General features: G+C 41.2%; 1 protein-coding gene across 7 annotated transcripts in view; it reads left to right on the forward strand.

Moving 5' to 3' along the window:
* The window catches only part of LOC101468857 (uncharacterized), a 72,982-nt gene extending 54,820 nt beyond the window's left edge, over positions 1-18,162 (forward strand). For 2 of the 7 annotated variants that reach the window (XM_004569733.5, XM_004569735.5), the window contains 8 exons: positions 3,732-3,837; positions 8,200-8,418; positions 9,877-10,017; positions 12,386-12,541; positions 12,630-12,805; positions 14,906-15,040; positions 15,851-15,988; positions 17,013-18,162. In XM_004569733.5, the coding sequence (XP_004569790.1) occupies positions 3,732-3,837; positions 8,200-8,418; positions 9,877-10,017; positions 12,386-12,541; positions 12,630-12,805; positions 14,906-15,040; positions 15,851-15,988; positions 17,013-17,243 (1,302 nt within the window). In that variant the 3' untranslated portion in view covers positions 17,244-18,162. Of the gene's footprint in view, positions 1-3,731; positions 3,838-3,951; positions 5,918-8,199; positions 8,419-9,876; positions 10,018-12,385; positions 12,542-12,629; positions 12,806-14,905; positions 15,041-15,850; positions 15,989-17,012 lie in introns of those variants that run through there. The other 5 variants (XM_004569734.5, XM_076879078.1, XM_012924270.2 and 2 more) reach the window with 3 other exon arrangements.
* Positions 18,163-22,376: the final 4,214 nt, after the last annotated feature.

Below are 22,376 nucleotides of genomic sequence, written 5' to 3' on the forward strand. Positions count from 1 at the left end.
CTAAATACAGTAGGAAAACACCAGTGCTGCCAAACTGATGAGGGAAAAATGCATCATAATCTCAGGTCTAAGGAACACATCCGTCACACATTCTCATCTGTCAGCTTCACCAATAAGGATGAAGGGAGTACACACCATTGCATGAAAGCTTCAATGTTCAGCTATTTGGAAATTGGGAAACATTATTCAGCTACTTCAGAGTACATTTTGTTTTAAGTACATTTTAAAACTCTCCAAAAAGACGAAAGTTTGTGTTTGTGTGAACTCTGTTCTGGTTTATGGCATATTAATAGGAAACCACATTCTGAATGTTAGTGTAGAGTGATTTTAAGATCATATGAAGGCATATTAACAGCTCATGAAACAGGCTAATGAGGCTAGGGTCTTTTGCATATTACTGCTTTAGAAAGTTGTTTCTGCTGTTAGCAAAGAACGTCAGTTCATACATCTTAAAGTTCGGGATCATTTAAGCTCCTATCCTGGCTCCATACACTCTTCAATATTCCATCAGCTCCAATCTGTTGTTTGGCAGTACAGAGTGGAGTGATTGCAGTGGTTTAATCAAAGCAGTAGAGAGCAGCTGAGGTTGCCTGCTGTGAGCCTGAACAATGCAGTGAATGAAAAACCATAAGCGAAAGGGGGCGGCAAAGTTATGTAGTATATGAATATGAATATGTGACCCTTTTAACCTTACAAATAAAACCAAATGCTGATTAATGCACATTAAAACACTTCTCTGCCATATTGGTTTAGCTATGGCTGTGCTTTGCTGGAAGGACTGGAGGAGGATTTTAATGGAGAACAATGGTTTTAGTTGCAAAATAGGCGTCCACCTGTGGTTTATTATATTTGAGGAGAAACAGAGTCAAGCAGATACACGACTAATGGAAGAAGATTGCTGTAATAGTTTCATCTGTATGCCTGTTGACTCTCTGGCTGCCCAGCAACAACACCATATAATGTTACTGGTGCATGCAGGCAGTTTAAAGTAGGAGCGTGTGGATGATGCTCCACTTGCACACCACAGAGGGACCAGATCATATCAGTTTGCCTTTTTATTGTGAGTCATACACCTTAACTCAAAATATTACATCATATCTCTCACAAAATCCTCCCGTGTAACAGAGTCCATGTGCTTCCCTATTATTTCTTACTGTAATTAGCCGCTGGGAGGGCCTCATTAAGAGCCGGGCTCAGTCTCTGAGTTCATTAATTTTTGGCTTTGTTTGCCAGGAGCTCTGCTGCCGGGAAGTAACACAAGTTTACTGTACACATGAGTGTTTTTATGGAATAACTATAGCTTTGAAAACTGTTCAACATTCAGCTATTTAAGTGTAAAGGAGAGGAACAGCATCTAGGTTCTCATTATTAGTATGTTGTTGTTGACTTATGTTTGAAATTTCACTTTAAATTATTCTCCTTTGGGGACCTTCTGGTTGATTCATAAAAGACAAAACATCTCACTTTAATGGACCGTTTACTCCGAAAACCAAACATGCATCTTTTGTTTGTGCTGGTAGTTATCCATGTCAATTGTTCTGGTCTTGGCTAAGCTGGGTTGTCTGCACATCTTTTGATTGGCAGTTCAGCAGAAAGTTCCTATAACAGTGGCGGTGGTGACAAGGTTTGGGGATGTTTTGGATGTTAACAATACTACAGCTGATTTCTCTGTGAATTTTGGATGTTCTCCTCCGTTCTTGTGGGGGTTTTTTTTCAAATAAGCCCGTTTAATTCGGCCTATCACGGCTCAGGATTCCTAATCTAAATAATTTCACTTCCTGATTAAATAAACTTGTAGTTTACATCCCTGAGACAAATCTCAAATCAGCGTAAAAATATAGCGCCAACAATGTGATTTCCTCTTATATCAGAACACAAAGATACGTGAGGGTTGAGTCAAGAACACCCACAGATGAAAAGGTTACTGCAGGGGCCTCGGTTTGAGTCTGCTCTTTCCTGTTCGCTCTCTCTTTGCTTCCCTGCGTGCTCTACTCTCCTGTCAATAAATGTCAAAAGAAACATTGAATGATCATAGCTTGAAATCAACATATTATTATTTCTACACATTATTTTATTGACTAAATACTGGAGAAATCTTAAGATGCGGCTTGTAAGTGTGAATGTGGGCTATATGGCACAAAGGAGGAAAAACAAATCCCGTCCTGTGGGGCAGAATAATGAGCTGAATGAACTGTTGTGTACAAGGCTCCTCTTGTTCAGGGTTTATCTGTTTATTTCATCATTTCTATTCGTGTTATTTCTATTATATTTGGTATACAGTATGACGATGTTTAAGGGAGGACAGGCAAGAGAAAAAAAATGTGTGTGTGTGTGTGTGAGAGGGTGAAAGAGAGAGTGTGTGTCTCTGTGATGAAATGCACTTAAAAATGAGGGTGGGAAGTCGTAATAACAGCCCCTAAGGAGTCAGAGAAAGACAGAGATGGATCCGGGAGAACCGGGCCATTGGCAGCCACGAATACTGAAGACCCAAGGCCACACATCCTGGTGAAATCTGCACGCCCATCCCAGCAGGAGAAGGAGTGAGGCCTTAAGTGGGGCACCCACGGCTAAGGTGTGGGACTCCCAAAGGACCGGAGGCAAAGGGCAGTCGAAGCCGCGAGAGGCCGGTGCGAGCAGAGATCAGGGTCCCAGGGCTCCAGGCCCCCAAGAACCACTCGGTGCCTGGCTGAATCTTACCACACCTTTAACCAATGATTTGAGAGCGTGCCATTGTAGCAGTTGAGCTAGACGCCATCTTTAACATGTAGTCTTTGCTGGGTGAAAAAAAAACACAAGCACTGTTGCAGCTTGAGAAAACCAAAGGTTTAGTAAGGATCGGGTCTGGTTACACCCAGAAAGCGTAGATATAAAGTTTATGAAAACAAAACAAATGCAAAATGCAAAGCTCCCAAAAAACACAAACCACCATTCCTCGACTTACAAAACGTGCAACTCACTCTCTCACAGAGTTTTAAACCTGAAAAAAGGTTACTGCTCAGTGTTCAGGATTTCTGTAGATACGATACGACATATACGGCATCTGATATCCAACAGAGTGGTGTTTGACACTAATTGTATGACCTGATTTTGTAAATTGAGGAGCGGTTGTTGGTGTCAGTCTCACGACTTCATGTATTCACAACAAGCCTCCAACGTTTTCCTGGTAAAATGCAGAAACAGCTGAGCATATTTGGGTTGGTAACATTCACGGTGATAGACGAGACAGTGAGTAATATCCAACAATGGAGTCACAGCAAAATGCGCTACAGGTAATCTTTGTAATGCGACAACACTCTGCCTTCAATATCTGTTCAATATCACATTTTTCAGGATGGTTTTATGTCAAATAATAGCTGCTGAGCTCACAATAGACTGCTACCCTTTTAATTTGGTTTTAAATCAACACTTTATCATTAATTTTTCCTTTGAGACACAGAATATCAATAATTCTCTTCTCTTCAACGATCCCTGTAAGCCATTTACAAAGTGCTCAAATAATTAACCCTTCTATCTTATCTCCTCTGCTACAACCTCTCTTCTCTTTCTCACTCCATCAGACTGTTTTCTGAGTCTTGTATCGTCTGCCCTCTTCACCTCAATTTCTTTTATTCCCTTTTTTTTCCTTTCTTGCATTTATCTCTCTCACCTGTTCTGGTTCTATTATCTCTCCTCCTCCTTCTGTCCACCCCTGTGCTGCACCAATACCACATTTACCTCTCCTCTCTCTTTAGTTGTCCATGGAGGACACTACTTCCATTCTGCCTCGTCTCAAGAGGAAGCCCACCAACACCTATGGGATCGGTGCCCTGGCTAAGTCCTCTCTGTCAGGTGTGTCAGGTGTGTGTCTGTGCTGCTAGATGGTAAAACAGCCCCCATGTTGCCTCCACATGCTCCACGGTGGATCAAGAGTGAAGTTGTTGTTGAGCTCTGGCAGGGGCTGCATCTCCTTTCCCTGCTGTGCAAAAGATAATTTTTGGTTTCTTCTTGCGTGTTATTCAGATGATTGGTTGGTGACACATTAGTGCAGCAGCCAAATGATCAGTGTGTGGTTTGGTTTAATGGGAATCACCAGTATAAATGAGGCTAAATGGACTGTGTAATCTCTTGTCATTTTTCTCTTCTAATTGGTAATTACTTTGACTTAACTTTAAATCTTTGTGTTGCCCTTTATTTAAGGCAACCAAACCATTCATTCCTCTTTGCAGAGTGGGTTTTTTTTTCCCTTCTGCAAACTTTTCTCAGAGGGTGATAAAGCAGTGGCAGTCACACTGGTTTAGACAGAAGGTGCAGGCTGACCTTTCAGTTATAATAAACTACAAAATAGAAAGAGTAGTCTGGAAATAAAATCTGGAAAAGCTCTGCCCATGCAATTTGACAACAAATGCAAAAATGCAGTGAAAAGAGTCGTTTGACTGATCAAAGAACTTCTGAACAGTAAATAATTTCTTACGTCCTAATACAGTGTAGACAATCCCTCCTGAACCATCAGTGGTAGTTAGCATATGCCCCCATCAACCTGTGATTATTAAAGCTTTTTGTAAACAACACCAACACCAAAGAAGAACAGTTGGCTTACTATCCAAAATCCAAATAACTATAATATTTGAGCGCATTTAGATTTGGTCAGTCTTCCTTTTAAGGATGTCTCCCTGTGAACATGTCAACGGCACAGCTTAATTTTGGGATTGCTTGATGGAAGTCACGCTCTGACCGTCTGCATGTGTGCATCTGCAGTTTTACCACAGACCTCAAACACACAGACCAAGCATCAACCCGGCTTCCATGTTAAGGGTCCAAACATCAAATATCAGTAGATGAGCTCATGATGTCCAAGCTCCTCAAAAATCATCCATCAAGTTAGAAAAAACAGAAGCGTGCTCATCAACTGGGATCAGAGTTATCCTGAAAAGTTCTAAGACGATTAGCATCAAACAACCAAAAACTGTGGTACATCCCATTTCCTGCCCATTCATGGTTCAGAAAGGAGTGTTTTCATTACATTGACGTAATGAAAACCTGCCCCACGTGTCTGATGTGTTTCCATCTTAACCAAAATTCAGTTCAATTTACTTTCATTTTTTCATATATAGCAACAATAGTCATGTAAAGTGCTTTATATTGTAAGATAAATATCCTCGGATGTTATAGAAAGAACCCCAAGGTAAGAACCACTTGTGAGGGTGGTCAGAGCAAGACTTTCAAGGAGATCTCTAAAAATTATTAGCAGTGCTGGCAGCAGTCCATAGATGCACCCGGAGAAGACCTTGAAAGGGATATGGGCCAAATGGAAATCAGGTAGTTTTTAACCTTTAATGGGAAGAAGGAACATTTTTCATGGCACCTCGATAGCCTGTGAACAAAGGAGTTTAGGAGGACTTCAGGGTGAAGAAGTTGTGCTTTCATTAGACCGAATATGAAAAACACAAGAGCCTCACAAACTGAAACCACAGAACTTACAGTTACACATCTTACATGTCAAATGCTCTTTGTTAAGTTGAACCTTGGTTTAACATAACAAACGGACATGTTTTTACCTCCAGGGCAGCCTCTGAGATCTGTTTGCTTGATAAAATCTCCACTCTGCTTCTTCCATCACTTGGTTTCTGCACTGCTTGCAGGCCAAAGAATCATCTGACACCCTCGAAGAAAACATGTTTAATTATCTTTTCAAATTGCCATAAACGGCAATGGACTTTGTAAATGAAACTCTGACTTAACAAACAACTTCACTCTAGAGCAGGCGAAGGAGGAGGAGGAGCTTGGAACCAACATGGCCGCCCCTGTGGGTGCCCCTTCCTATATCACTCCCTACTTTCCTCTCTCTTCCACTGATATCAACAGCAGACGTCAATGACGGGACACATTTCAGAGTCATTGATGGAAATTCAATCAGATCTTTGATTTCAAAGAAACTAAAGTAAGTAAGAATACTTACTTTAATTACTTACTGAAGCATCTCCACAGGTGTGTTGGGAAATGTAGTGTATTTGTACCGTGGCAGTGCTGCTGCTGGTGGTGGTGTTGGTGGTGTGGCCCGATATTTGTGACTCTGTTGTGCAGTGTCGTGACTACAAGTGGCCGGTGCCTCTTTCGTGCTCTCTCTTGCTCTGTGCTTCAAACTGTAGTGCTCTTTTTTGTCTGAGTGCAGCATCTCAGAGTGTTTATGTAAAAAATGTATTTTCTGTTGTGTCTGGTGCACTTTAAATACATCTGCAGCTATCTTTTAACAGTGTATAGTGTTATATTTTTGAGCCTTTGAATAGCCAAGACCCCAACACCCTCCCTCATCCTTCATCCCCATTCTTTCCACCTATTTCCATCCCCAATTAGGCTCTGCAGGGACTGTTTGATTTTCAAATGAGATTGGCTGGCTTTGTCTAAGAGGAAAAGTGTTTCTATTTTTAGCCCAGCCTGTTACTTGCCCCATGGACCGGGGGAGCAATTTCCAAAGCTCGCTCTTTGTTTATTCATGCCTGCTGGATTTTAATTTAATTTTTTAATCGATCAGTGTCTCCGTACCCATTTGAGTCAGTGAATATGTCCCCAGTTTGGAGCCTATATTTGCATCTTAATTGGACAGAGATTTGCCGGTGGACACTTCTCCCTGTTCTGTTTACACCGAGGGACTATTTCTTCTGCCTCTCTTCGGCTCCGTAAAACATTTTTAATCACGTAAATTCTAATGAACCTCATTCATTCTGTTTACAAGAAGATGAGCAATTCTTGTAATTATTAATGTGGGTTCGTCAGCATTTCACTCGACATCCTTTGTTCTTTGTTAAAATGAGCAAAATTTAACAAGCACATGGGCAACCATGATGACCTCTGACCTCATCATTCCTGCCAATCACCTGACCAAAGATTAAGCATGGTTTGCTGTGCATACAAACGAAGATTCAGCAGTGAATAAAGATGATAGAGAGTTATATGATACAAAAATGTATATTTATTTTTATGCTAGGGCTAATAGCTAATAAACCATCTTGCAATTATTAATTTTAAAATATTTTCAATTTGTGTCACATTGATATGCTGGCTTCTCCCATATTATCAGTCAAGTTACAACGTATTTGTGGAGTTATGGCTTTTAAGAGCCATGTTTCAGTTTTACAAAAGACAAATAAAAAAAAATGGAAAAAAATATTAGTGTTTTAGGATCTGTGAGGGCACACAGCTCTGGTTCAAATCTTCTGCTTAGATCCTGGCTGCACTGGCCTGTAGACTGGTCAGTGATTGCTTCTTCTTTTGGCTGATCCCCTCACCATGGCAACCACAGGTTGAAAAATGTGTATAACCTGAACGGTTGGTGAGTGGTTGCTAGAAGTTTCTCCACCACACTGAGTGTCTACACTCAACTTTTTGACCAGTATGAGTACACATCTGGGTCTCCGTGGGGAGTACTCACATGCCAAACAAAGTCTCATACTGAATCAAACATCTTGTACTATCGCAGCACATATCATTATTATCTTAAACAATTTGTCTCACTATAGAAGCCGAGGAGTGACTGTCACGCTCGTTGTGGTGATTAGTACTGGGGTAATAACCGAGGTGACACATTTAAAACGAGTTGACTGCTGACAGCTGATATCCTCAGGTCCACACACAGAAAATCAAAGGCAGCAGTGGTTTAAAGGTCAGAGTTTAATGTGGTCCACAGAGAGATAAATATTAGCATGTTCCTCTTGAGGAAGGCTTATTATAATAACAAAAAGACCCGTGCAGACTAAATGCTTCTGAAACATGGCCGGTGTGACTAGAAGCTGTCCAAAGGACTGAATATTACTGCAGTCAGCAGAGCTTCTTTGGAAATAATGAAACACCAGTTCACCCACAAATACATCCATGCTCATTCTGATGATCCTAGCATACTACTGAATGCATTTTTATAGATTAATGAAATTAAATAGGTGCCATGTTGTTGTCATAAAATCACGTTCAATCACAAATTCATTTATTACTGAGCTAACATTTCCTATCATCATCTCAAGTGTTAAACAGACCCTCACATTTCTCATTATCATTCTACTCCTACCCCCACCCCAACCCCCACATGAGCCTCAGATGGAGGTGTAGTCAACTGCAGGGGCCAGAAGTAGTTTTGACAGAGTTTTTGTGTGTGTGTGTGTGTGTGTGTGGTGTGTGTTGTACGTGTGTGTTGCTGGTCTGCCCCTCCTGCCGCCCTCATACCTCCTGTAGGTGTGACTCGCTCCATGAAGGACAAGGTGACCAAGCCCACCGCCATGGCCCAGGGTCGAGTGGCCCACATGATAGAGTGGCAGAGCTGGGGCAAACCATCTGCGGGGCCGCTAGGGGGAGCGGGCCATACCAACCTTCAGAGGGAAAAGGAGAGGAGGATGGAGAACGACGCTTACAGTGACCTTAGCGATGGCGAGAAGGAGGCTCGCTTTGCTGCAGGTGAGGACACACCTGAGTGCTGAATTTGCAAATATGCTACACTAATGCTTCAGTCGCATTGAGGAAACTTGTGCAATGATTTTGCAATCTTGTCGCCTTTGAAATGGTTGATTCACAGACAGACAGCGGCTCTGTGATTACTCGCAATCAGTATGTTATCAGTTTGTGATTAAATGGAGTCAAGCTTGCAATCTATTTATGATAATATTGAAAATGATTAATTAGTGCATCCATCCATTCTCTTCCATTTATCCTGTTCAGGGTCGTGGGGGGGCTGGAGACTATCCCAGGTGACTTAGGGCGAGAGGCAGGATACACCCTGGACAGGTTGCCAGGCTGTCGCAGGGCTAACACATAGAGACAGACAACCATTCGCACTCACATTCACACCTGTGAACATGCAAACTCCACACAGAAAACCCAGCCTGATGGTGGAAATGAACTCGGGACCTTCTTGCTGTGAGGAAAGGAGGAGCTTAGAAATCTTGCTTTTGTTAGAAATATACCCAGAATACAACCACGAGGACAAACAGCTGAGTTGAGTCCTATATTGCAAAAAGCTGCATCGTAGATGAGTTTTGCTCAGCGCAGACTGAGTTGCTGAAGTGCCTGCGTTTGCAAATCATCACTAATCTTTCTGAAAGAAACTGCAGTGAGTCCAAGTCAGACCACCGTTGTCTGGTGACAACCTCTGCAACTACCTTGCACTTGTGACGTGCAACCAGAGGTTGAAAGTGTTGCTCAATAACTGGATGACTTCTTGGTTGTCTGTTGCATGAGCAGGTTGTCATTATGTATATAAGACTAAAGGTAGACTTTTTAGTAAACATAAATAACAAATGGCAAATTGTTTAAAAAAAAAAAAAAGTCAGTAAACGGGATATAAAGAGTCTGGAAAGTGAAGCCAACTTGCATCCTTTCCAATTTTTTCAGAGACCATAACTGTGCGTCCATATTTTATTCACAATCAATCTATCCTACAAATTTGTTCATCTCATGCTGATTAATGGCTAGAATTACATGAATACAAAAGATTTAATAAACTTATAACAAATACTTGGCAGTCACTTTCAGAACATTGCAGCTATTTATTAAAACAAAACGAAGTCTGAAATGTTATTAGACGACCTTGTGTTGTTTCAGAAAATGAAACATTGATCAGATTTTTAGGTAATATTTAGCTGAGCTGTCGCTGGTAATTAATGACTGCAGCACTTTCAGAGAAAAAACAGGGTGATGCACTTTCTTTGAAAATGAGTCTAATAAACCCTCAGTATTCTCCTCCAATCCAACACAAACCTGCTGTTTATCCATATTAATGACTGTTGTTGTATCATTAATTAACATGTGTATGTGGTACCAGAGCAGGGACTGGGATTTGCTTCACGTTCATGATGTTTTAGCGAGTCGGGGGATTTTTTCATTCTTGCTACATGCATTGTTTATCTCCATCTTCAGGTATCATGCAACAGTTTGCAATTTCTGAGGCGACTCTGTTTGGTTGGAACTCGATGGACGGGGAGAGCATGGGAGCCGGCTCCAACCAGGGCAGCGTCGCCCACCTGAGTGAGGTCAACCAAGAGAGCATCACCAGCAGAGGTCAGTGCATCACCAGCCGGCCCATTTGGTGACTCGGTTTAGCGTTTGTTTTGTCCCACTGTTCGGTCGCTGTGAGCCACAGCAGAGTGACCAGTTAAGTCTTAGATGTCAAGCCCGGTCCTTGTAAATTAGGTGCTATGGTGCTACATTTGGTGCCATCAACACAATAGAGATTAATTATGTTGATGACACAATATGTGGAACTACTGAGAGGATCTAAGAGTTAAATGTGAGACAGAGATTTGTGATAAATTAACTCACTGTGTCTAAAACCTGAACGCTGTTAAAGTAAAACACGGACTCACTTTGTGCAAGAGATTCAAACAGGTCTCAAACTCACGTCTTTGGACCACACAGTGAACTCCGGGTTTTACTCCAATGTGAGTTGTAAAAAAAAAAAAAAAAAAAAAAAAAAAAAAAAGAGTCCTGTCAGTTTGTCTCCAAAGCAGGGGTAAAGGACTTTTGGAGGGCAGGCTCACAGCTGCACATGTCTGCCTTTCACTCTGACCGGGCACTTACTCAATAACTTCCAAATGACAAATTCAGATGACAGCCTGCCAGTGCTGAAATACCAGAGCACATTCTGTTAGGGCTTCATGTCTGTAGCCCAAAAGAGCTGCGTGCATCAAAGGCAGAAACAGACTGGATGAAAGTTGAGACGATTTAAATTTTGCACAAGGTTTTATTAAAGAAAAATGTTGGCAAACTCATATCCTGATTTGAGCCTCGGGTGATAAGATATTTGTTTCAAACACATTCTGGCCTCACAGGAATGGCTGTGTATCCTCATAAAAATCAAAGCAAAACAAGAAATACTCCCATATTTTTCTTCCCATTCTAAGATAAAGTAAAACTAATGTGTACGCTTTAACATTTACCTGCATACAGAGTAACACTGTAAACTCTCTGTGCAGGTAAATGTTTGTTCTGACTGGTGTTTAGTAAAGCAGAGCACTGTCCAAGCCCTGAGGGAGCCTGTAGGTTAGCACAAGGACTTAGCCCCGCTCTCATTAACACCACCATATGGGCTCTGTTCAGTGCTTTATCTAGCATGCAACATCAACATACACACACGTGCAAGGGATACACACACAACAACGGTTACACAGCTACTTCATATCCACATTAGGACTGAGGGCATGTTTCTCCTCCACAGCGCTGCATCCCTCCATGGCTCTGCTCTGTAGATAAGCTAATCATACTGCTATTAAAGTTATTACCATATGTTTCTTTTGGCTGAGGTCAGGTTTAACCCTGTTTTATATCAGCCTAGATAAACACTAATGGCTGAGGTGTAATATTAGATCTTCTGATTTAGATTTAGTTCATTAGAAAGGAAATAGTATCCATAAGAGATCACAACAAGGTTTGCAATTAAAAACAGCGTGGTTCTGATATTGCTGCGGAGTTATCAAAAGTATTTTTTCGTGCTTTGTTTGTCACAAAGTGAAGAGAAACAGTCATCTGTTGATTTCCATCATATGTTTAAGAAGAACATTTCATTGTTTACCTTTACAGTACAGTTTGGGTGAATTTTGACCAAATGTATCTGCAACAAATTCTGAACTACAGATCTTTTTCTCCTGTCTGACTTTAATAAATGGATGATTAATCATTAATAAATGTTTCAGAGTGCAGGGAGAGTAATTATTAGGTTTTAAAATAAAACCAGACCCAGTATATCTAAGACATGAAAACATAACAGCCAAAATTATAATATGATTATTAATTATAATGATTATATTTTATTGAAAGTGAAAGAAGCAAGAACATTCTGGAACTGTTAGGATTTATTATATAACCACTTATAACCATAACAGCTTTTAAACACATCCACACAAAAAAATCCTCATAACTACAGTTTGTAATCATGGATAATAATTAAGCTGTAATTAGCACTCAGAGCACGCTGCTTGCTTATTGCAACTTTCTCTGTGCATTCAAAGCTATGGTAGAAACGCCAGCTCAGGTGCTTTAATCTCAGTTTAATGTCAGTTAGCTCAGAGAAATGAAAGATCTGAATTTGTTTGTTTTTTATTCTAAAATAATGTAATTTAGGGTATTTTTAATTTTTGTGGCTTTCAAATCTCAGAATAGGTAACATTTTATCCAAAAAGTATGCAACAGTTAATAGTTTGGTAAAACCTCTGAATCTAAACTGATTGAAGTTTCCATATTAATCCAACTCCTAAACTTTTGCAAACTAAAAAGACAAATTACAGAACGTTCCAGCTCCGCTCCTCCAGCTACGTCTTGATTTTTCTCTGCCCATGACTTGGTTTACCCCTGCCTCTCCACCCTAGCAGCGTCTTCTCTGTCTGTGTTTTCCTCTACAACGCCTACCATCTGTCTGTGCTTCCCTGTACAGACCAGGTGCTCCATCACTCCTCTGCGGATGTCTGGCCTCACACCTACGTCTCGCAGGGCCTGTACTGCCTGTCGTCTTCTGACGCCTGGGACCCAATCACCAGCCAGCCCTCGGGCGTGGCATCGCCTGCTGCAGGCTCCTACATCATGGCTGCCGGTGATGATTTATCATCCTCTCTTACAGGCTTTAAGCACCAGACTGTGTCACTGAGCACTGCACACTGGGTGTCTTGTGGTTGTTGCAGGTGGCAGCAATGGAGCAGGAGGCACACCTGGTGAGGGGTACGAGGGGACAGTAGGAAGTTACATTCAGCAGCACCAGGTTCAACTCGCCCTGCAGCAGCAGAGTCAACTCCAACATCTCCAACAGCTTCATCACTACCAGCAGCAACAGTTTCTGCAGTACCAACAACAGCAGCAGGTCTGTGAAAGTGATTTTTATAAAGCCTTGCACTGTTTTTCATATAAACACAGCGGCAGATGCATCAGACATGTCGGCACCAGGGATAAATTTCTATCAAAGAAATGGATGTATCCACTGTTTATTCACCAACTGGTTTCTGCATTGCTGATTGAGGCCTGAAGCTTAGTGTTAGGATCATCACCAGCTTGGGTTTCTGAAAATAGATTTAACAAAGGTGTGGGACAGACAAAAACAACAAACAGAGGATATTTAATGCTCATACGGTAATAACTCGTAAATCACAAGTTAGCCACGTCTTTGCTTGTACCCTAGTTTATAACATAACAAAATAATTACATGTTATATTAAATAAGATTTAAAAGTAGTAATTCATAACATAAACCCATCCAAAAAACATCTACTGAGGTCACACATGAAGCAACAAGTACAGACGTTTTCCCAAAGACTTATTTACAGACAGACTTAGAGAGGTCGCCCCCTGGTGGCCATTAGAAAGGATGTAGGTTCTGATTACTTTTCAGACCTAGAGGCTGAATTTGTCCTTTGTGTATACTTATATCAAACTCTTTTTACATCATGGGGCACGTACACCCCACTTACATCTTAAGTGGGCCGAACCAAATCATTCTTTTCTGTCTGTGTAAGGATCTTTAACTACACATTCAATCCATTTGATATAAGAAAGATAGAAGAAGAAGTGAAAGAAGTGAATTATAGTCAGGACAAATAAACAAATGTGGAAAATTATAGAAAGGGTTATGGCCTTTACTTAGACTCTCCTACAGTCACAATTAAATTAGTAATTCATAATTAATGAATCAAAATAAAAAATATAATAATTATTATAATTTCTATAATATAGAAATTTCTGTTATATTTTACTTGTTACTTTGGTGTAGTAAAAGAGGCCATGGGGGAGGTCTTTATCAGAAGGTGAAGCTGTAAAACTGATAAAAATACAGCCCTCCTTATTATAATACCCTCTTTTACATTTTCCAAAGATGTCCAGTGGGCTGGATTTAAGCCTGGTTCTGGTCCCCGGGCCTTATGTTGGACACCTCTGCTTTAGGGGAAAAAGTCCATGATGGCTGAACTTTAACTTTCTCAACATGAAGGAAAGGTTTCCACCTTGTTTGGTGAGATTTTGCAGTGTTGATGGCAGCAGCTTCTTAAAATGGAAAACACAAATACCACTCAGCAGATTCAAAGCACCTTCACAGATAACTGTTACACTAACACAGTCCAGTATAAATCATGCATGCACACAGCCTTAGGTCTGCTGTCCTATTAAATCTATACACCACATGTTTCTGCTCCCACAACATGTGCGCTTGCTGACCTTGTTTAAGTTTCTTATGGGTTCATTTTGTGCAGACAGTTTGAATATTGTTGAAATCAGCTGCTGACTTTCAGCTCTCAGTCTGCTGGAAGGTTTTCTGCAAACGAAGTGAGTCACGGTGAACTGTGACACCCCGAGACTTTGTTGGCTGCTCTTGCATTGGGTGCATTCTCAGAGCTCATTAAATAACTGCGAGTTATGAAATACATACTTGAAAAGGTCAGGGACTGTGTCTTAGAAAAGGTGTACTGATCCGAGACCACAATGGAAATGAGCTTGTTAGCTTTACCGTGTGTATTATATGCCTTCCCCGGAGAAGGAGACTATTGAACGTGTTACATTTAGAATAAAATCTTCCAGTCAAGGCATTTCCGCACCGTTCCCTGCAGCAACCTCATAATTTAGAGAGATTTTAAAAGTAGAAGCCAAACTAGAAGAGAGTGGAAAAAAAAAATACTAGAGTATGTGTCCTCCACCTCCTGCAAAAGCCCTTGGGATAAATGTTGGAAGAAAAAAGCGGCCTCGTCTTTTGTTTGGCGATATGTGCGCGTTACAGCACTACGCCGTCCATTATTCAAATGTCAGGAGCAGTTGGTTGTGGGTGTTTTTAGATTCCTAGTGGGAGGCAATTTTATTGTTCCAGAGAAAAACAAAAGTTTAAAAAATAAGCGGCCACAAGCCAAGAGATTGTTGATCGGGGTTACATATTAACGGCCAAATCCTGAATATTCTGTTTTTATTCTTGCTTCCCTTTACAGTCTATGGAGCACAGGCTACACAGTGCCTCCCATTCACTCCAAGCCACGCCCAATAGCACCATCCACAGCCTCGGTCCACCCACTCACCCTCGGCTAGCTGACCTGTGGGGAGCAGCACAGGTTGAGGCACATCAGGTAGGCGCTCGCCTGCTGAATCCAAATGCTCGGATTACAGAGCTTGCAGACTCGATGGTGGTTTAATATGTTCTGACAGAGCGGCTATGACAGTTTGCAAGGACACAAGGGTGCGTGACTATATATGCAGTTGCAAGGATAGGACTCTGTCTCCTGTCACTATTACAGAGTGACTGAGACAATGCAGTCATCATAGCCGTGACAGCATGTCTAGTTTCTGCTGGAAGCTACGGTTTATGATGTTTGGTCTCGATTAAAGATAAAGGTTGAATGCTGATATATTTTTGTGTTTTCTCTGCTAATTCTTTGTTTTATGAATCTGGCTTTGTTTATATCAGCAGGCCTATTTAGCACACATCTGTAGAGCAGTGAAAGATGAACTGCCAGGAAAGTCTGCAAGGTAGGAGACAGGCTGGAGGTCTGCATGGAGCACTCAGCATGACTGCCTGAAGTGGATTTGATGAGTTTTGAAAGAGATGTGTAAATCAGCCTGGTCGTCAGAGTGGCATGCCACAAGGTCCGCAAGTTTCAGCGTTTGGAATCGGCATCTGTATCTGTTGCACCCAGCTAAAGTGTATGTTCTTTTGCTCTGACCACCTGCAGATGAAAACCATGCTGGGTCGGGCCATCTCCTGTTCGTCTTCTGTTTTATTTGTCTTTTTATTTTACCTGTTATCAGGGACTTCTGGAGCCCAAGTGAAGGACGGATGTCAGTTTAAATTACGTGTGAAAATGCCACTAACCTGTTGAATCCCTTTCCAGTTTAAATTCCGTTCAACAAGCGCTTCAGTCAAATTTAACTGGTTGCAGGTGGAGATCGTTGGACACTTGAATGCACAGATGGCTGACATGGTCGGAGGCGTGGTGGAGACGGTCGGAGAAGAGCCAGAGCCTGAGTCTGAAGACTTCCCTGAACAGCGTGAAGAGGAAGAGGAGGAGCTAACAAAGGTGAGTTAGAAACAAAACACTGTACTAAAAACGCTGAAGAATCAGGAAAACGTTATTATTAAAAACTGCCGCTTGGGTGTAAAGGTAAGTCAATCCCATTTTAAAACAGTAATATTGTACATAAAAGAGCAGCCCATACCTTTTTTTAATATTTGTGGTCATGGTGGAGTACTAGGTTATCAACTAGTTAACAAGCTGCAGTCTTAAACTGCGTGTTGCATCACACAGACACACCTACCAGCCGCCTGGAAACAAAGCAGCCAAGCTTTGACAATCTCCAAGAGACAATTTATTAAAAAAAAGATAACCCAGCTGTTTCAAACAGGAAAGTATCCATGGAGACCAAAACTGTGTTTTACATTTTTATGCTAAAAAGCTGAATATTTAATATGGAAACCTATGGGGATTGAGTCAAGTGGCCATGTGATGAACTGCAGTTTTGTCAAATTTCCATAGACTCCTGTGCACAATAAAAAATCATGAACAGTTTTGGTCTCCATAACCAGTTTCATCTTTCATAACTATTATTATTATTTCAGATTATCCGAGTCACCGAACTGAACTTCTTGACCATGTTTGTTGTGTTTTTTTATTAATGAAATTATATGACAATTTTATTGCTTGCACAGTTCAGCATGAAAAGTGACTGTTTTAGAAATCTGTGCTGTAGTTTTGGTGAGTGAAAGTCAAATCTTTTGCTTATAAATATTTATAACTAAGCACTTGACTAATTATAACCACCCATTGTTCCAAAACTTCATGATGCCTAAATGAAGCCTGCGTAATGCCACTTGACAAACCCTTGGGTGAAGGGATGGTGGCATCTTAACCGGGCAAGCTCTATTGGTTCTACTGCCCCAAATCAGACACATGACTAACATTTTAGAGAGCACAATTATTTCAAAAATTGGCTCTTATCTGTAAGAACAACATGTAAGCACCTTACAAGAATGAATAACAGAGCTTCACTCACCTGCGATACAGAACAAATGTCCTTAAAAATCTCTACTTCCTGCCTTCACAGGTAGAAGAGGTAACATTAACTTTGGAGCCAGAGCCGTGCTCTTTGACGCCCTCCCCGCTGAGGGAAGATGCCCCTTCGACCAGAGGTTCAAGCCCAGGACTACCAGCACAGACCACCGAACCCGTCGCAGAGAGGATACCCTTTGACGTCACGCCCTGCGTCGTCCAGTCATTGGAAGAGAAAGATGAAGAGGCAGACGAGGGCTCCATTGTTGTTGTTGCAACCAACTGAGTCATTTGGACGAAACACTGTCAAAAACTGGAAATTAATACTTCAATAATCAGTCAAGCTATTATCCCAACCCCTCCCTCTCCCAAATATTTACCTACTTTGAGGCTGAGGAAATGCGACTTTTTTTTCGATGAGAATGTGGGATGTAATGTACACTATGGCCAAGGAGACACCCCTACCACCAGTCTAGTATGGGAAATCTGGAATATCACATATATGAGACTAATTAACTTTAATTTAAGGCAGAAGAGAGACTTGAATTCAGTGACTGCTGAAACAAGCTGTTTGAGAATAAAGATGTATTCAATAAACAGTTTGGACTGACTGGAACAAAGAACCAGGACTGAAAGCCAAACTGGCAACAGAGGGATGGGGGAAAATTAAAAGAAAGGATAAGAAGAAAAAAGTTAAGGGCCTATTTATAAATTCAGCGCAATACAACAAACATGGGCACAATCAGGGTTTGCAAATAATTCAGAGTGGCTGTTTCAAGATGCTTTCAGCATCAGAAATAGGCTTTTGTATGCAAAAATAAACACCCCTTCAAGGCCAGAAATACCTGGTCAGAGAGCAGTTTGATTGGCTAATTAATGTGTTTAGGTTTGACTGACGGCTGAGATGTCTTGATGAGGTAAAGACGGCGTAATCTAGAACTCATGGCAACCTGAGGCATGCACTTGGAGTTATTTGCAAACACTTGCTCTGGACACAACCAAAAGAACGTGCATGCTTTTTAACAGTGAACTAGCCCTAACAGTATAACACAGTAATACAAAGTAATAATATATCAAATTGCTTTTTATAATAAAAGGGAAAAAATCAAATAAACCGATATGTATTTGTATGAATGTAACACTGTATGTATGTTTGTATGAATGTAGCTTTGTTTGTGTGTAAAATATATATTCTGGGAAACAAATTCCTCTCTGTGCTGTTCTGTGCCAAAAACGTTTTTTCTCCTGTGATGCCTTCATTAAGATAATGTGTTACCTCTTTGCCTTAATGAGCAACTTTCTAAACAGGGGAGAGCTGTCAAGGTTTATGCAGGACACGAAGGCAGACATGATGGAAAAGTGAGCCATTTATCGGCTGCTTACCCAACGCATGAAAGGCAATTAACCACAAAATGAGACATGAGGAGGATCAAACACGAGAACACCAAGAGAACCAAACACACAAACATCCAACTCAAACTAGGAGCTGACGCTTAACACAGATGAAGAATTCAAAACTAACGCTAGAGCAGCAACCATCTAATCAGGAATCAGGAAGCCACGAAAACAGACTTCAAATTAAAAAAAGGTCAAAATAAAGCTCAACACACTGGAGTAACAATGAACGCATGAACCCAAACTAGAAGAGGACATTACTAGAAAACCCTGAAGTAAAAACAGACTCTGGAATATCACAAGGAATCAACTCACTGTCAAATAAATAATCACTAACTGAAATACAAGCTCTCAGAATCTCCTTTGAGAGTCTGTCGTTTGACTGTGGGCGCTGCACTTGATAGGTTTGTAGCTTGAACCCATCCGCTGGAACGCTGAAGGCAATATAATTACACTGCAAAGCAAGACACAAGTAGGCAAGCTTCTTCATGTTTCTCGTGCACGGGAGAGAACCGGACAGGCACCGTTCCTTCGCTTGACCCCAGTTGCTCTCGTCCGTTCTCCCGTACCACTGTTCTTTTATTGAGGTTACATGAATATGCATAAGTTCATTAACATATGACGTCTACATACACACAAAGAGTACCTTGCCTCTGTGTGTGTGTGTGTGTGTGTGTGTGTGTGTGTGTGTGTGGACTGCTGATCAAAGGGTCAAACATCCTTGGTCAGGAAGAGGGTAGCCTCCCCCTCCCCCTAGATGGTTCATCCTAGATAACACGGTGAGGAAGTCCTGCAGTTCATCTAAACAAAGAGCACTTAGACTAGAACAGACGCAACTACGTTAATCCTACCATAAAACAATAAGACACGGTATGACCTCTCATGCTCCCAAAGTGCTGTCTAATACACACAAAGTTTGCAGACTATCAAGGATCAAAACCTCTACCAATCTACAACTAATTACAAAACTCTAAGCATATATAAGTAAATATTTCTAAGCATAAATGGCAATCAACAATACAAATCTAACAGCACTCTAGAGCTAAACATTGTTGAAACATTTGAATTATGTCTTAGTTTTTAGTTTCATTTTATGGCTTTTATTGTAGTAAAACACCTTCCTATAACTCTTCCTTTAACTGCCATTTATTGTATCTACCAGTAATGCAGTTACATTTGATTACCACAACCACAGTTACACTTGTAAAGTTATCATGTAGAAAGTATTTTTGATGATTCAATAGGGACTCCTTTATTTTTGCGATGTGCAGGAATTTATATTTGGCCAGAGTTACTAGGCGGGACAAATAAAAGTGACGTCTCAGTGATCATAAGGGATGTTTGCAGGTGATCCATTAGGAAGTGAGAGTGAACGAGCACAAGCTTTACGCATGTGTTTCTCTCCAGAAGCAGCAAATGAAGTAATGTGGGAGCAGGAGGGGAAGGTGAATTGATATGTTCTAGTATAAGGGCTGTCTTTGGACTGTGTATAAGTCTGTGTATAACAGCCGGGCTATAGGATGTGTAGAGGAATAACACGGTGCAGAAATTACCCCATGATCCCGACTAATCCAGGAATTAATAAATTACTCCTTTTGTTCCATGTGCGTTAAATACAGACATTTTTTTCCCTGCATGCCATGTGATGTTGCAGCTATTCAAAGTCAGAGAAAAGAATCTGACTCAGCTACCTGAGGGCAATAAACAAACCTCTTTTTACAAAATCCCCATTAAATTCAGTGATGGCTACACAACATATACCAAGACTCAACTCAACAATTCAACTCTGAGTCACATTATTAGCCGTATTTTGCCAGACTTCTCTATAAGTTATGTAATAGATCTAATACTAGAGAGGCATACAGAGCAAAATGCATAAATGTGATGTGTGCTGAATAAAGATGCACAAAAGCTTTTGTGCTTTCTGCGGTTTTCTTTATTTGCAATTCACAAGACACTAAAACTTGAAACACTGCAAAATGCTTTGCTCACTTTAAAAATTAACTCGTCTACAGCCCCGTGCATTAGGCCATCCCAAAAAACGTGTTTCCAACATCTGCCTCTATCACTCCAACTGAACTCTTAGCAGCACCTATCACACCCACATCTGGCACATCCATCCATCCATCCATTCGCTTCTGCTCATCCTTTTCAGGGTCGCGGGGGGCGCTGGAGCCTATCCCAGCTGTCATAGGGCGAGAGGCAGGGTACACCCTGGACAGGTCGCCAGTCTGTCGCAGGGCCAACACACAGGGACAGACAACCATTCGCACTCACTTTCACTCACACATTCACACATAGTGGCAATTTGGATTATCCAATTAACCTATCCCCACAAGCTGCATGTCTTTGGACGGTGGGAGGAAGCCGGAGTACCTGGAGGGAACCCACGCAAACACGGGGAGAACATGCAAACTCCACACAGAAAGACCCCGGCCTGATGGTGGAATTGAACTCAGGACCTTCTTGCTGTACGGCAACAGTGCTAACCACCGTGCCACCATGCTGCCCCACATCTGGCACAAAATAAGAAAATAAGTGCCTTTTTGCCATTAAATAATATTACAAAAATCAAATGTATCTAACTTCATTGAATTCTCGCCTCTGAAATATTTGTGCTCTTATAAATACATATGCAATAAGGTCACCTGCAAAAATCTGTGTCTATGCCTTTTCGTCTCAAACTTGGCACTGCATCGTCTTTATACCTGTAACAAACATGTAATTACAGGTGTTTAACAGCAGCTTTTAAAGACAGTTTTACATTAATGCAAAGCATTTGATTTTTTTGGCCCTACTGGGGAGATATAGCAGCAAGATCGCCAGTACAAAAAAGAATAGGCATCAGGTTGGGTTAGGAATGTGTTACAAAGTAAGGTAGTTTAAATAGGTTGTCTTAAATGAGCTTTTATATGAGCCCATTATATATTAAGCAAGTCAGAGAAAGCAAAGGCCTGAATACTTGAATATCTTGCTGTGTTTCAAGCAGCAGTGTGCAGTTTCTTTACTGACCTGTGGCAGCGTTCTTGTCGCCAGCAGTTCCATAAAAACACTTCAGCTGCTCTGATCACAATCAACAGCCTCCTTCATGTGAGGACTCCATTATCGTTGGGAGGTAGAAGAGTGTCCTTGTATGTTCAAGTCCTTTTATCATTTTAAGCTTTTTGGGAGCCGTTCTGAGGGTTTAATTTCACAACAGATGAATCATCAGCTCATGATGAATCTTAAATGTTACTTGAGAAACCTAGCAAACTGAATTCATTCAGTGTTTGTACAAATGTACTGTTTATAAGATTGGGGAAACCTGCAGTCAGCTGAGACTGAGGAAGTCAGTTGGATGAATGAGGAAACGTTTCTCCCACTGAAAATGTCCAGATGAACAGAATCAATGTTTTGGGATTTACTTACCTGGATGATTGAGCGTGCATCAAGACATTACCTGAGAAACATTGGTCAGCACGGTGGTTAGCACAGTTGCCTCACAGCGTGAAGGTCCAGAGTTTGATTCCCCCACAGCCGGGGTGTTTGTGTGTGTGGTTTGCATGTTCCCTCTGGCTTCCTCCCACAGTCCAAAGACATTTAGTTAGTCGGGATTAGATTAAATTATTAATTTATATTGCTTATAGGTGTGGATGTGATGTGAGTGCGAATGGTTGTTGGGGCGGGTCAGCATGAAAGAGACAAAATGTATTTTATAAATGATGCTGAGTTTTGGGAAGGATTTATTTCAATCCTTTTCCCCTCTTGCATTGACCTCATCTTTATTTCAAAACCCCCCAAAGAGGAACAACCTCCTCTGCCTCCATGGACCAGCTGCCACTGATAAAATCAATGCAAATCAATGTAATTATGCGTTATTTTTTCACATCGTCTCTTTGAGACAGAGCTACTGAGAACGATTCAGTCTTACCCTCCTGTGATTAAGACCCTGATGCCCCTAATTGCTCTGATAATCATCTGTCCTCTGTTTGTCCTCTTTGAGATCTCATCCTGTAAATCGTTCTAGCGCCCAAAACGCCAAATG

This window comes from Maylandia zebra, linkage group LG22 (genome assembly GCF_041146795.1).
Source record: "Maylandia zebra isolate NMK-2024a linkage group LG22, Mzebra_GT3a, whole genome shotgun sequence".
Taxonomy (NCBI): Eukaryota; Metazoa; Chordata; class Actinopteri; order Cichliformes; family Cichlidae; genus Maylandia; species Maylandia zebra.